General features: G+C 50.5%; 1 protein-coding gene across 21 annotated transcripts in view; it reads left to right on the top strand.

Annotated features, from left to right (window-relative positions):
* Positions 1-14,966, top strand: part of GRAMD1B (GRAM domain containing 1B) — a 152,893-nt gene that overhangs the window by 101,075 nt on the left and 36,852 nt on the right. For 13 of the 21 annotated variants that reach the window (XM_038161296.1, XM_038161284.1, XM_038161286.1 and 10 more), the window contains 4 exons: positions 6,818-7,028; positions 8,418-8,438; positions 11,817-11,840; positions 14,153-14,173. In XM_038161296.1, the coding sequence (XP_038017224.1) occupies positions 6,818-7,028; positions 8,418-8,438; positions 11,817-11,840; positions 14,153-14,173 (277 nt within the window). Of the gene's footprint in view, positions 1-6,817; positions 7,029-8,417; positions 8,439-11,816; positions 11,841-14,152; positions 14,174-14,966 lie in introns of those variants that run through there. The other 8 variants (XM_038161288.1, XM_038161290.1, XM_038161283.1 and 5 more) reach the window with 5 other exon arrangements.

The following is a 14,966-nucleotide window of genomic DNA, read 5'->3' as shown; positions in this document are numbered from 1 at the left end:
AGATTCTGATGTTAGCTTGGAAACGACAAGGATTAAAATAACCGGCTTGGATTTATTTAAATTTTTATTTTTATCCTTTGAGCTGTCAGGTTTTCAAAACTTCCCTCACATCAAAGATGGTTGAACAGTGTCTGTTGTTGTTTTGTTTATTTTTTAAACAAGGCTTGCAAGCTCTGTTCTTCCCCAAGTTCCAGGCTTGGAGATGTTGATGGAAGCATCAGACATTGCAGTTCTTGCTGTTAATTACAAGAGCTGTTGACTTTGTGGTGAGGAGGGGAGGAAAACAAAGCCTGGATCTGTTCCTCCTTGGGAAGTACCGCTGTAGAGTGGGTGACCTGCAGGTGACAGTGGTGGGGCTGTGTCTGTCACCTTCAGGGGGATGTGAAATTCTTACTGGGTGCTGTTTCCCCTTCACTGCTTCCCAGATTTCTTTGTGCTATCCATCACACTTTGTTTATGTGGCTCGCCTTCTTTGGAGCAAGTGGAATTACAATAATTTGGGACTGAGGGAGGGTTTAGGGTGTGATTTATGACCCGTGGGGGTTCCCTGCACGTAATGACCCTTTCCAAGCTGTGACTGGTGCGTTACTGGATTTATTATTAAGATCTCTCTTGTTGCATTTCAGAAACATTTTCCAACTTTTCCTCGGGATTTTTGCAGTCACTCCAGGCAGGAAGGGAGAGGTTTCTGTGAGAGATGAGGCCGTTTGTCCATGGGTCTGTCTCCAGTGGTAACCAGGATCGGGTGATCCACGGGGACAATGCCGTGGTTAATAATGCATCTGCCCATCCTCGCACTGCTGGCTGTGGGCAGAAGGCAAATTCCTTCCTAATGCTTGCAGTGATTTGCTAATCCTCTGAGGCATAATAATTGCATTAATTTTATTTCATGAATATGTAAACATGCGATTGGATGTCATGGGAGGACAGCATTCTGCGAAATGTCAAAATAGACAGAGTAAATCTTAAACAAGCCTGGACTTTCCTGCTCCAAAACGTGCAGAAGGCAGACTGTTTTTATGATTCTTTTCAAAGCACTTGTCATGAAGCACTCCTTGGTTTCTGCACAGCCCTGCAGGTGTCATTGCTTTTTTGACTTATTGCTTTCTCTTTTGTCTCTCTTGCTGGGAGATGTAATAGAAAGAGAACAGTTTGTAACTGCTTGTGGAGCACTGGCGGGCCCAGGGAATCGCTCCAGGATCCGTGCAGGTTTTCATTCTTGGATTATCAATTTGAAGGGAGTGTAGGTTGGTGAGCAAAAGTTGTTACCATCTGCTTGCTGTTCGGGAGACTGCATAATGAGCTCCTGAATCTCCTCATTTTCAACCGAAGTCAGACTGGATGGCAGAAAAGTATCTTTGTAGGCATCTAATTAGCCCCTCTAATAGCTGTTGCTGAGGAGAATTAACTCTTTTCAGTGCTGCTGAGGTGCCTTCTTGACCTTTCTGCTCTTTTCCAGGCTACCAGCCCACTTCTGTGCTGCCCTCGAGGATCTCCTCTGGTCTTGCTCAGGAAAGTGTAGGCACAGGCTGGGCTTTGCACAGCCCATGGATTTCAGACAGGGAGAGTTCCAGATGTGCTTCAACATGTGCATCTCTGCTGCTGTGGGGACATATCGCCCAGCACCTCCAGAACTCGGCTCAAATTGCAGCACAAACCCCAGTTCTGGCCTGGGAGAGCTCGTTACAGCTCGGGGCTGCAGGGAGGAGTGAGCAATTGCAGGATGACTCTTGGAAAGCAAATTCTTTTGAGAGCTGAGGGAAGACTTGGAGACCTTTAAGCTTTTCCAGATCGGGACTTGCTTGAGGAAATCCAAGGGGTTGAGAAATGCGCTGCAGGGAATGGTGTGGGTGGTGGTTTTGTGCCCCTGAGAAGCTGGTGGTGGTCACAGCTCAGTACCTGAGGCTGCTGCTCCTTTAGCTGAGCTGCTCTAGTTGCAAAATTCTTTGGTCCTTTTCCTACTTGCGGCTGAGTTCTAATTCACATCCTGCACGTGGCAGACCCAGAGGGATTTGCTGGGTTGAGCGGTGTCACAGGGGCTGTGACAGTGCCCCGAGGAGCTGGCTGCTGGCTTTGGGGCACCTGTGATTTGGGAAGGAGCTGCTTGTGTCAGTCCCAGGGACGGCTGTGATTTCAGACAGACTTTGGTGTCACTTCAGGATGCTTGGGTGTCATTCATGCAGAATTCATTTACCAGACTGCAGCAAAGGCAGGTTTCTCCTGGAGCTCTCCATGAAAGCTTCGTAAAGAGTTCCTTTATGGTTTTAAGAACGCCAAGCTTAACTTGTGGAATGCCTTTCCCAGAAGTGACTGCTTGGTGAAGCTCTGTTCACCACCTGGTTCAGATCCTTACAGGGAATACTCTGTCGGAGGAGAAATTTGGCCTTTCTGTGTCTTGCCTGGTGTCTCGGGGCTGGTCCATGCATCGCCAAATGTTCATTTTCATCAGCTGAAGGAAAGCTTGTGGAATCTCAGAATGGTTTGGGTTGGAAAGCCCTTAAACATCATCTGTCCCATGGGCAGGGACACCTTCCGCTATCTCAGGTTGTTCCAAGCCCCATCCTTGGAATTCCAGGGATGGAGCAGCCCCAACTTCTCTGGGCACCCTCTGCCAGGGCCTCCCCACCCTCACGGGGAACAATTTCTTCCATTTATCCAACCTAAATTTCCCCTCTTTCAGCCTGAATCTATTACTCCTTGTCCCACCACTACAATTTCTGCTAAAGCCCCTCTCCAGCTCCAAGATGCTGGCAGGCTACAGATTCTTCCCTGCCCTGCTGCAGATATTGATGCTTTTCCTCCACGTCTGAGCAGAGCTTGGCCCCTTCCCATCCACGCCACGCTCGCTGATGGTATTTTGATGAAGTTTTTCCTTTAGAGACAGCAAGGACATAAACCAAGGAGACAAACCCAGCCTTCTGTGCTTTCACATGCTCTGTGCAGAGGTTTTCACCTCAGAGCAAAGGGGCTGCTGCTTAGGTGGGCTTGTTTGTGTTCTGTCCCTCTCTTAATCTGTCTCATCTACTGAAGGCTACTCTGCAGGGGGACGTGAGGCCCTGAATGCACTCCGGGCAATTAGCTCTCTAAAGCGTGATTTATTACAATTATTTTTTTTTTTTCAAAGTGGGTCAGGCCGTTTTGGCATTTCAGGCGTTGATTCCTGGTTCAATTGCAGGCCTGGGTCGCCATGGCAACTGCAGAAAGCGTTCGTCATGGCTGTGCCTTGGGCTGGATTCAAGCTCCAGGGAATGGGCAGGAGCAGGGAGAGCTGCGAGGGGCTCGGGGCAGGGGCAGCCCTGGGCTCTCTGCCCTGCTGCCATCAGCTAGCAGACTCGTCATTTGCTCTGGCTGGGGAGTCCTTCATGTCTATTCCGCTTTTCCCACTTATCAGGAAATTGGAGGGGAATTCAGCGCTCCTGGGTTTGATATTTGTGCCACTGAGTTTGATTTTATTTTTCCCCCTTATTTCTGAATCCACATGCCCCAACTGGGGATTAAATTTTTTAAACCAAAAAACGAGTTTGGAAGACAGAATCTGTCCAAGGTTGTGCTTGGCAGAGCTGGCACCAAAAATTGTGGCTCATCACTTGCTCTGGCTTTGGAGTCCATCCTGTCAGAAATATTCCTCTTTTCCCAGTTATCAGGAAATAGGAGGGGAATTCAGCGCTCCTGGGTTTGGTATTTGTGCCACTGAGTGCAGGGAGAGCCAGAGAAGGAGCCCTTGATGTTATTTTTCCCCCCCTTATTTCTGCAGAGGTGAGAATCCACATGCCCCTAACAACATAGATGTGGATGGATTAAATTTTTTAAACCAAAAAAAAACGAGCTTGGAAGACAGAATCTGCCCAAGGCTGTGCTTGGCAGAGCTGGCACCAAAAATTGTGGCTATGGCAGTGTGTGAGCTGGGCAAAAATAAAATTGCCAGCTCTAAGCAATGATCTGAATGCATCTAAATGATCTAAAACATCTGAGCTGGTGCTGCTCCTGTGCAGCTGCAGTGCTAGGACATGCTGGGCTGTGGCTAAAACCCACCTTGAGGTGCTCTGTAAGATCATAAAAAGACTGAAATAGCACTAAACTTTCCAGCATTTTTCATCTTGAGTCTCACCTGCACACTGTGGCAGCTGTACCCTGGGTTTGGGCTGCTCATTCTGAGCTTTCATTGAGCAGCAGCAAAATCTCCCAACTGCAAACTGAAAGCAAACAGAGGCTGGACTGAGTTTGGCTTGGTCTTCAACAGAGCTGCTCTAAACTCGAGCTCAAAGTGAAACTGAATTTGCGCGAACCGAAAATGAGACAGGGGCTGTGTGTGGTGAACTCAGGTTTTGTAGAGCTGTAGAGGAAAAATCAGCAGATGCGTTCACACAGGTTAAGCCAGTGATGTGCTGGTCAGGGACAGTGGCTTCCAATTCTGGCCTTGTATTTTTGGGGACCTCTCACACAAACCAGCTCATGTTGCCTCAAGCACGCTGGGGCCAAGCAGGACCAGCGCAGCCTCAGAATTCAGAGGTTTTAACTCGGAGTCTGCCTTTTCTGCAGACTGTAAAAATGGCAGTTCAGAACCAATTCCACCTCTGGGACTGCTGCTGATGAACTTGGAGTCACCAGTATAGCTCTGCTGGGCTGCTAAAATTGAGTTTAGCAGGAGCACGCAGCAGGTGAAACACCCATTTTGACTGGATCAGCTGAAAATCTGCGAAGGAACCTGATGCTTTTCAATACTTCAGTAAACCCAGACATCCCTGATAATTTTGCTTCATGTTATGCCTAAACTGTGGCAGGCAGAGCTGCTGGGAGAATGATCCAGACCATTTTTTGATTTGTCTTTTGCTTCAGTTATTATTTGGGGGGGGGGGGGGGTGGGGATTAAATAATTTTTTATTTGTCTTTTGCTTCAGTTATTTTTTGGGGGGGATTAAATCTTGAATATTGCTGCATTTATTGCTGCACTGGTTTAGTATTCAATATTTCTGTGCCTTGTCCTGGGAAAAGGAGGGCACAGGGCAAGATGATGTGACAATATTTCCCTTGGGGATGTGCCATTGCTCCTGGCGAGGAGCCCCAAGCCAGGAGGAATTGCTCTGGAGCTGCCTTGGGGTTTGGGTGACATTTGAACAGGTTTTTATTGCCCTGTATCTACATTTCTCATCCTACTGAGTAGAAATAGGTGACAGAGCAGAGTTTAACTTAATCCACCTTCCTGCCTACAGAACATTTTGCACACCCATTTTCCCAAGCCTGAAATGAAATTCCACGCTTCATAGGGGTGAAAACATCTTCTCAGGGGCTCCTGGGAAGCTCCACGCTGCTGTTCCTGCCCCGTGCCAGCTCCTAGGAAATCTGATTCTGGCCCTGTTTGCATAAGCAGCTTGGCTGTGTGCTTCCTGCAGGCTGCTCGGGGAAAGTTTCATCACTTGTGCATTGACACAAGCAGTGAGCAAATAAAGGAGAATTTACGAGACCGGTTCATCCAAAACCAAACCAAGCCAAACCCGGGAGCTGCTGGGGGGTAGTGTTACACGGGCTGCCTGTATCTTAACTCATGCTTGTAAAATGGTTTTGGCATCTTCAGAGGTAAGAAGAGAGGGATCTGGTTTTTATCTGGGAATTAAGGAAACCTCAGGCATGTGTTCAGCTCCTCTAGGTTTTCAGGGAGGAAATGATCCATTTGGTACCTTGCTGTGCATCATTGTGGTTGCTGTGCAATTTGGCTTAAATCATAGCCCTTAAGAGTCTGACTATAACAGCCTCTTTAATTCAGTCCCTTGCAGTTGTAATTCCTCCATCCTTTCCCTGCTGCCTGTGTGGTGTTGCTCATGAGGTAACAGGCTCCTGAAGAAGTTAGCACAGATCCAGTCCTTGCACCAGGCTCCTCTGTGACCTGCTGCCTTGAGCAGCACAGCTGGAAAAGCCTCAAGGATGTCTGGGCTGGTCAGAAATAGATTTGGCTCCTGAAGGAAATGAGTGACGGAGGGAAAAATGGGTGTAGTGTGTGGTATTTGAAGAGTCTGGCAGGAAGGAGAGGCATCAAAAGAGAAGGAGCAGTGAGGAAATCTGAGTTTTCCTGTTCTGTGTTAGTTTGTACATTACTGGCTTGCTGATCTAGGTGCTGGGGCATTTGCTGAGGGAAGAGAATGAGAAGTTCCATTCCCCTCATAATTTCTGTAAAGCTCTGAAAGGCCTTGCTTTTCCCATTGTGAAAAAGGAACTTAATTTTGAATTTTTTTTTTTAGTCACAAAGGCTTTTGGGTCGCAGCAAACCGTTTTCATGCCCAGCTCTAACTGCTGTGGGAAAGGATGGTTCTGTACAGGAAATGCTGCATTGAATGTCATCATGACTCCCCTCCCAGGGCCCCGGGGTTTCTGATGCTCTTTGATGGGGTGTTTTCTGAAAGGTGTGACCCCGTTTTTGTGCATCCTGTGGAGGGGAGCTGCACTAATAAAGGAGGGGCAGAGCCGGGCTGTACTGAGAACACGCTGACACCTCTCTCGTTCTTGAGCACACGTTTGATTTTCCTGAGCTCAGATCATTCGAAACTCGGGGAGCCCGCGGAAGCCAACGAGTTCCTTCTCGTGGGCATTGCTCTGTGGTCTGAGGGCTTGGAGGGTGGTTGGAGAAAGGCCCTGCCAGCAGTTCCTCTGCCTCTGGTAGAAGAGAACCGCCTAAATCCACGGGAGGATTTAGGCACACGGGGGGGCACTGGGTGCGTTTGTTCAGGAAGCAGCTCTGCTCTGGGGGTGCTGCACAGCTCGGGGTGCAGCTGTTTCACTTTGGAGATGCTCTAACCCTGCTCTTTGCCCTTCCTCTGCCCCGCAGTACCGCCAGTAACTCCAACCGCAGCACGCCCGCCTGCTCCCCGATCCTGCGCAAACGCTCGCGCTCGCCCACGCCGCAGGACGCCCCGGGGGACGCCATGGTGGAGAAGGGCTCCGACCACTCCTCGGACAAGTCGCCCTCCACGCCGGAGCAGGGTGTCCAGCGGAGCTGCTCCTCCCAGTCAGGCCGCAGCGGGGCCAAGAACTCCAAGGTGAGGGGCGAGCAGAGCGCCGTGGCCGCGCTGCCGGGCTCGAGCCGCGCCGGCTTTGTCCTCTGCCGGCTTTGTCCTCTGCCTCTTCTTCTCTGGCTGACTTCCCTCCCTCTTCCCCCATGGGGTTTCTGAAGGTTCTTCTAACTCAGAGTCCTTCACCTGGGTCAGATGTCAGCACAGCTCTGAGGCCACAGCTTTCTCCAGTCGAGCTCCTGTTCTTTGGGAGGCTCTGTGGGAAAACTCCTCCGCCAGGGGTTCTCAGAAGACCTGGAACATCAGCTGTTGCACTTACTTTTTATCACCTGGACCATTAAATTGATGAGGTTTCCCCTGTGAAGGGCCCGTGCATTTCCCCAGTCCCATCCAAGCCCTCTGAGATCAGTTCAAATTGCCCAGAATCCCTTCTCCAGCCCTCTGCCCATTCCTTCCATGGCTGCAGTGTTATGGCTGGCTTGCCCAGGTATTTTCCCCAGGAAGGTTTTGTGTCTTTGGACCATATCAGAAACAGCCTTGTCTTTGCTCTGCAGGGGAAGAGGGTTTCAGGTTTGGCTCCAGGTTTTTGTGTGAGCAGTGGGGCCTGGGAAAACACACACAAGAGCCTGGGGTACCAACCAAACCTTTGATTATCACCCTGAGATCAGTGATGTGTCAGCTGTCAGGAGCACTTGTGTTTGCCCAGATTTTTGAAGTGAGATGTTTCAGCCTGAATAATTTCACGGGCGGAACTCTGATGGTTTGTATAAAATGAATTGGTAGATCTTTGCCTGATTTATTGCTGGGTTGTGTCACAGACAAAAAAATCTTCATCCCCTCCCCTTTGTGGCCACTCAGCAGAGGGAACAGGACTCGGTGGCCCACATTCTGATCTCTCACCACTCTGGGGCGAGTCTGTGAGTTCAAAAGAGGGGGGAAAAGGGTTTTTCAAGCTGAATCATTGGCGTTCTGAGGTTGCCCTTGAGGTCAGCCTGGCTTCCTGTGCACGCAGTGACCTACAAACCCCGTCCCAGCGCTGGGTGACTCCCTCAGCACGGGTTGCCAGCACTGTGTTCCCAAAAGGAAGCCATGGGGTGGGAGGCAGGAGGATGCAGGGCACGCTGTGCTCGGAGCCACGCTGGGGGTGCTCACAGGGAAATGGGCTCCTTGGGAAGGGGAACCACAGAGAGGAGTTGTATTGCCCTGGCCCTCAAAATTAAGGTGATGGGAGTGAGATTTTACCAACACGGTGACTGCTAAAGCTGAACTTCGATTCCTGGTGCTTTCCACGAGGAAGAGGGGGTACAGTGCTCTCTGTTGGGTGTGTGGGCTTTCCTTCTCTTGATCTGCGAGGTAATTTTTCTTCTTTCCCTAATTTCTCTCTTTTCATTCCTGCATGCTTTCTCTCCGATTAAGTCACACAAGCGCCTCTCCAAAGTAAGCCTTCTTTTTTCTCTCCTGTCCCCCACTGTAGAGCTGTCTCATCACTCAGGAACCCTCCCTGTGGTGCTGAGTGCTGACCCCAGTCAGGCATTCTCCTGCTGTGGCTGTGAGAATGTCAGCGAGAGCTCAGCCCTGTGCCTGTAGCTGGAAGCTGGGTTCACTGACATCACTGGCATCTCGCTTGTATTTGCTCACACAGCCTGAGAACTGGCCTCTTCATCACCCCCCTGCAGCTGCTCCCAAATCATTTCAGCCTTTAAGTTCTGCTTTCCCCTCTCCCTTGGAGTGAGCTGCTGTCTTTGCCAGGGAGAAATCCTCTGCAGCTGAGCAGAGCCATGATCTCTTCTCTTTCCTTCTTCCCCCTTGATTTCAGAAACGAGAGTTGTTCTCCATGACTCCTTCCCTGCTTTTCATGATAAATAGCATTTTTGTGGCCAGTGATCTCAGCTTGCTGCCCTCGCACGCTCTGCTGTGTGATGCAAATATGAAAGATCAGTGATTTCAAGTGAACCCAGCTTGAACCTGGTAGAACAGACCTGTCCCAAATGAATTGTGAGAATTCATGGGCTCGCTCTGACAGGTGATAAGTGGAAGATCCCTCTGTGGGTGCTTGAATTGGAGATAAGATCATTTTGAGATTTGATCTCACACCTCTGTGCTGCCCCCAGAAGAGTGGAAAATCAGAAACACAGGTGGGATGTTGTTGGAGAAAGTGCCAGGCTGTTGGCATTTCCACTTCATGACAGCAGAGTGGCTTGGATGGCTTCACAAAAATCCACAGGATCCTTGTCTTGGCCTTTCCCCAGTGGATGCCTCAGGTTTCCTTCTAGGCAGGTTCTCAGAGAGCAGTGCTGGCTCACTGTCTTCCCTTGGTCGTGGTCCTTGTGGCCAGCCTGACCTTGCATGATTTGCTGGTGTCTGCTGGGAGCTTCTTGGTGTGGATTTTTTTTAGACAGATTGCCTTGTGCTTGGTGTCCGTAGCTGGGGTAACTGCAGGGGAGCACTGTGGGACTGAAGTCTCAAGGTGAGGTGTGAAAGAAGTGTTCTGCAAGGTCTGGAGTGGCAGAGTCCTGGCAGGGTTGCTGCTGAGTGGGCCAGGACAGGCTGTGGTGAGCTGCAGGTGCACAGGGTTTGAGGAGTGGGGTTGCTGGGAAGAAGCCTGGAGCAGAGGGTGTTTATAAACTGTGTGTGCAGTGCTGCTGGGAGGTGCCTGCAGCCAGCCCCTGCTTTCTGACAGGGAGAAACCCAACCACTGTGGGGCAGCTGGGGAAGCTGGAGGGAAGTGGAGCCCAGATGAGTCCAGAGGGAAGGGGATCCCAGGCAGGACCCCCAGCAGCCTGCCAGAGCCTCCTGCCTGCTCACGCTGAATATCCTGAGTTGGATCCACGAGGATCATGGAATGTGCAGCCTGGAGCTCTGCTCTGTGCTTCCTCTGGCACAAATGAAGAACTTTCAGGCATTAACTCCCCTGCTTCCCCCCAGGCAGACAATTCTGTTACTTGCTCACACAGGGAGAGGTTAGAAACAAAAAACTGGAGGGCAAAGGTTCTGAACTCTCCTTTCTCAGCCTCTTCTCCTCTTCCCACCCATCTCCTGCAGGAAGAATGGTTTGCTTTCCCAACCTGTCTGGCTAATGAGGTGGAACAGCTTGAGCCCATGAGTTTGCTGCTGTGTTGGTGCAATTGCTGCCAGATCTGCTTGAGCTCCCTGCCCTCTTTTGTCTGTGTTGTTCTGTCGTGCTGCAGCGCTGCCGTCAGAGGGAGTGCTCCACCAGGAGTTTCAAACACTGGAATTGTCACTGGAGTGCTCCACCAGGAGTTTCAAACTCTGGAATTGTCACAGCCAGTGCTCCACCAGGAGTTTTAAGCGCAGGAATTGTCACAGGGAGTGCTCCACAGAAGATTTTAAGCACAGGAATTGTCCCAGGGAGTGCTCCAGCAGGAGATTTAAGCACAGGAATTGTCAGAGTCAGTGCTCCACCAGGAGTTTCAAACTCTGGAATTGAAACTCTGGAATTGTCACTGGAGTGCTCCACCAGGAGTTTTAAGCACTGGAATTGTCACTGGAGTGCTCCACCAGGAGTTTCAAACTCTGGAATTGTCACTGGAGTGCTCCACCAGGAGTTTTAAGCACTGGAATTGTGTCCTGAGGGAATCTTTCCCAGGGCTCCCTTTGCCACCCTGACCCCACCACTGTGCCATGGTCTGACTCAGCCTTAGGCTTTTCTAGGGCAGCTTTCCAAACTCAGGAGAAACCCATCTTTTTGCTTGCAGCCAAGGATGAAACATGTATTTTTTAACTATTTTGCTCTTGCCCAAGGATGGAAGGGGTTTCCTTTGGATTCGTCCCGATGCCTGTAGCTGATGGTGGATCCTGAGGATTGATGTTAAGTTAGGGGGGAAATGTGAATTTTGGTGCAGTCCTGGGGGCTGTAGAACAGGTCAGGAGGGCTCTCAGGAGGTCTCTCACCCAAGCCCTGCTCACGGCAGGGTTAAATCAGCTTGGTCTAAACCCTTGTCCAGCCACATTTTGCAGCCCTGCAAGGCTGGAGATGCCCCAGCCTGGCCAGGCCCCTGCTCCAGTGCTTACCCACTCTTGTGAGCAGGCTTCTTCCTCCTCTCCAGATAGAATTCCCCTGCTGCAGCTAATGGGTGTTGCACCTTCCAGTGTGCCGTGATGAGAAGAGTTTGGCTGTGGCTCCTCACCCGCCCTCCCTCTGGGTGGGGAAGAGCCCCTTTAGGTAGCAGGTAATGAAATTCTGATCCTTTGGGGCTGGGGTGAGGCTTTGGGGAATCAATTCCATCCGTTTCCTGGGGTTATGGCCCTTTAGAAGCCGGGCGGGCAGCGTAGCACAGATCAGGAGAGAGGGCTCTGGAATCTGTTCTGAGCTCCGGTTCTGTGCCTCTGCTTCCCCAGCTGTGGGTTTAGGGATTTAGGGGTGCTCCTGGAGCTCTGTGGCGTGCCATTCACCAGGCATGGTTTCGGTCCCCTGGGAGCAGCAGGGAGGGAGCTGTGGTGCTGCTGCCGGTGATGCTGGAGGCAGAGGCCGTGTTTGGAGTGATCAGGGTGGAGGTTGGTGTGTGCCCTGCAGAGCTGTAACCTTCCCTAGCACTGCATGCAGATGTCAGGTCACTAAATTGTGACTATTTCGAGGCAACAATGAAAGGCTTAGAGAAAATATTCCATTTTTCACATTCCTCCAAAGCTCTTCCTGGTTACAGCCCCCTTGTAACCACGAGCTCTGCTCTGTGCTCCTGTAGCATCATCTCTGCAAACCTGTCCCATCTTCTCCCTGTCTGTGTGCAACCCCCTCCTTCTGTTACTTATTTATTTTCTCTTTTCAGTTCTAATGCTTATGGTTTCTTTTTCCAGTATGACAGACTTAACCTGCTCAAAGTAAGAATATGTTTTTCCTTTTTCTTTCTTTTTTCCTCCCCCCTCTCCATTTTGCTGTCTCTTGATTTTCACAGTTTGCATCTCCCTCTCAGTGAGTTAAAAAAAATATAAATTAGAGGAGAGATTTAAGGGCTGAGGTTGTTTGGATTTTGGACAAGTCTGTTGAACTTGGTGGAGGCAAAAGCTGAGGTTTGAGTGTTGATGTAATTAAGGATGTTGGTAAAATTACAGACATCAGCATAATTATGGATCTCACTGTAATTTTTTTGTGTGGAAGAGCTTAAAGAAGAACCTGCAGAGCTCCTTTAGAGGACCCTTGATTCAGGGAAACTCAAATGTGAGGAGGGAAAAAAAAAACCAACAGTTCCTGCAATGAATGCAGCAGAGAGGACTGAAATCCTGTCGGGCTGTGCTGACACCACAGCATGGGCACCCTGATTTAGAAGGCAGAGTGACAGCAGTGCCTCTGGTGTGTGTGTGTGCCAATTCTAGTTTGATTATGAGGTTGTTTTTTCCCCCCAGGAGTTTCTGAGTTACGCCTTTTGCTCGTTAAGGCAGACAGATGGCAAAACAAATCTGCAGGAAAATCACTCCAGCGCAGGGCCTGTGCTCCTGAGGACAAGGTGCTGTGTGCATGGCTCAGATTAATTACCCTGCTGCTTTTTTTAGTCTAGACTGGGTTGCGTAAGGCTTTTTTCCACGTCCTACTTGCAGAGAGGGATGACTTCAGCCCAGTCCTTTATGAATGGATCAGGTATGGCCAAGTATGGAAAAGAGTGGGAAGTAGGAGGAAATTCCTCCGCTTGGAGGAATGAGTATGGGATGTGAGCCATGCTCTGTGTTCAGTCCCTCAGCTCATCTCCTTTCCCCAGGATTTGGGGGAAAAGGGGGGTGTTGCTCTTTTTAATGTCACATTTTTGTATTTTAGCCTGTTTACTGTATTAGTGTGGGGCTTTTCATGAGAGACTGGGAGTTCTGCAGTGGATCCTTTAGAAATGGGGTCCAGTGAGGTTTTGTGGCTGGAGTGGCACACAGGGAACTTGGAGCAGGAAGATCCAAGGGTCTGGATCTTCCCAGAAATCTGACCTCTTTAACACTTCTCCCCCGTGGCAGAGCACCCTGTGCGTCCTTGGTGGGCAGGCAGTGTCTGTGCCCTGTGAATATTCCAGGGAATTCCCAGTGAAATTCCTGCAGCCTCCGTGGCGAGGCACAGCACAGAATGTTTCCCTTCCTATTCCAGACTGCCTGGAAAATTCTCCAAGGTCAGAAGCAAGATGGCTTCAGAGGAGGAAAGGCAGTGAAATATTGCTTCTGTCCTTGTGTGTTATCCGCTGAAGTGTTTGGGAGAGGGGACAGCACAGCTGGAGCTGCCCACCCTGGTGGGAAAGGCTCTGGTGCCCCCAGGCGTCATTGCCATGAGGGAAATCCCCCCAAAAAAGGGAGATTCCTGTGTCCTGAAGGAGCTCAGTGTCCTGCCGTTGGAAAGCCAGCCTGGCTGCAGTGGGAAGCTCATTTCTTCCTCTCCCTGTGCAGATAAATCTCACCTCCAGCTGAAAATTGCCAAGGGTGACTTTCCAAGCTGAGCCAGCTCTTTTGTGTGCTCCAGTGTGACGTGTGGCCTGTCCTCTCCAACCATCTGAAATGCCATGATAAGGATGGGGAAAAAAAAAAAATCACATGTGCAGATGATGCAAAACACTGTGAGCTGAAATGCTGAAAAAAAAATCCCAGCCTTTTTTTTTTCCTTGCCTAGCTTCTCTAGGGATTTTCTACAGCACTTTTCCTGGCTCTTTGTGTGTGTGTGTCTCCCTTTTAAAATTCAAAATACCCTTGGAACATTTGCCTGTTGTGGGCAAAGCTGTGTCCCTGCCCTTAGCAGTGCTTTGGGGGCTGCTCAGGGCCATGTGAGTTTTATGAAGCCCCCAAAGAGGTGGCTGGCAGTGATGATGTGGCGATGATGATGACGGTGGTGGTGATGATGATGATGATGAGCTCCTCTGTTGCTGGCTGGCACTGCTGGTCTGCAGCCAAGGTGACAGCATGTCTGTGTGTGTGTGTGCATGTGGACATGCACACCTTGGCCTGAGCTGTTTCCTGTTCCAGATCCTGCTGCTGGATTTGTCCCTTGCTCCTGTAACTGGGGATAACTGTGTCAGGCCACGCTGTGAAACCCATTGAAATCTTCTGTTTAATCCCACTTTCACTTCACTAATGATCCAAACCAGATTGGACCTGCTTTCTCTGTCCCTCTTTCTTTTTGATCCTAAGATCTCTGTGCTAACTAATGCTTCTCTTTTATTTTGTCCTTACAGAAAAGCCAGAGTTGGTATAATGTAAGTACTGCCTTTCTCTTGTCCCTGGGTGGCTCTGGGCTGGGCGGGGGGAAGGTGCCAAGGGGCTTTGCAGTGGCACTGGGGCACTCTGACCATTTCCAGGAGGAGGAGCTGGAAATGGCTCAGCACTGGCAAAGGAGGGCTGGCATCCTGAGCAACGGGATGCCAGGGACAGAGAGCAGCAGCTTTGTCCTTTTGGTCACTCTGGCGATGCTCCCCACATCCTGCACCTCTGGCGTCTCAGCGCGGGATGTGGTGACGCGCGGTGACAAACAGAGCTGCCACCCTGCGAGCCCTTTGCGTCTCTCAGGGCGGTCTGGGGGCCATAGAGGAATCATTTTCTGCCAACCCCAGAGGAACACCAACCACCCTTTGCTTCTGCCTCGGTGTTTTTTCGTTCTGCCAGCACGAGGGGCCCCGCTCTGGGCACAAAGTCGGTGTCACCTTTGCACGGCCGGGCCCCCACCCTGGAGGCTCTGAAGTGGCCAGAGGCAAATGCAGCAGCCATCCACGGCCAGCCACAGTTCCTGCCCTCCTGCAGCCATCCTCAGCAGGGTGGGGGCCAGCAGGATGTGGGATTTTGGCTGAAACAGCGAGGGGGGGTTTGACAGAGGGGAGAGGCAGAGTTAGGAACCTGCTGGGGGTGAGCGTCGCAGGAAGAGACCCCAGAGGCACAGAGGGACAGAGGCAGTGAATAAAAGAATAAGAAGATTTTATTTTAAGAATAAAATACAAACCAAGGTGGGCCAAACTGGTGGAGAAGTGGCAGATAAGGGCTGTGAGCAGATGCCTC

The sequence above is a fragment of the Motacilla alba genome, chromosome 24, assembly GCF_015832195.1.
Source record: "Motacilla alba alba isolate MOTALB_02 chromosome 24, Motacilla_alba_V1.0_pri, whole genome shotgun sequence".
NCBI classification, from domain to species: domain Eukaryota; kingdom Metazoa; phylum Chordata; class Aves; order Passeriformes; family Motacillidae; genus Motacilla; species Motacilla alba.
This window is presented reverse-complemented; position numbering and strand designations above follow the sequence as displayed.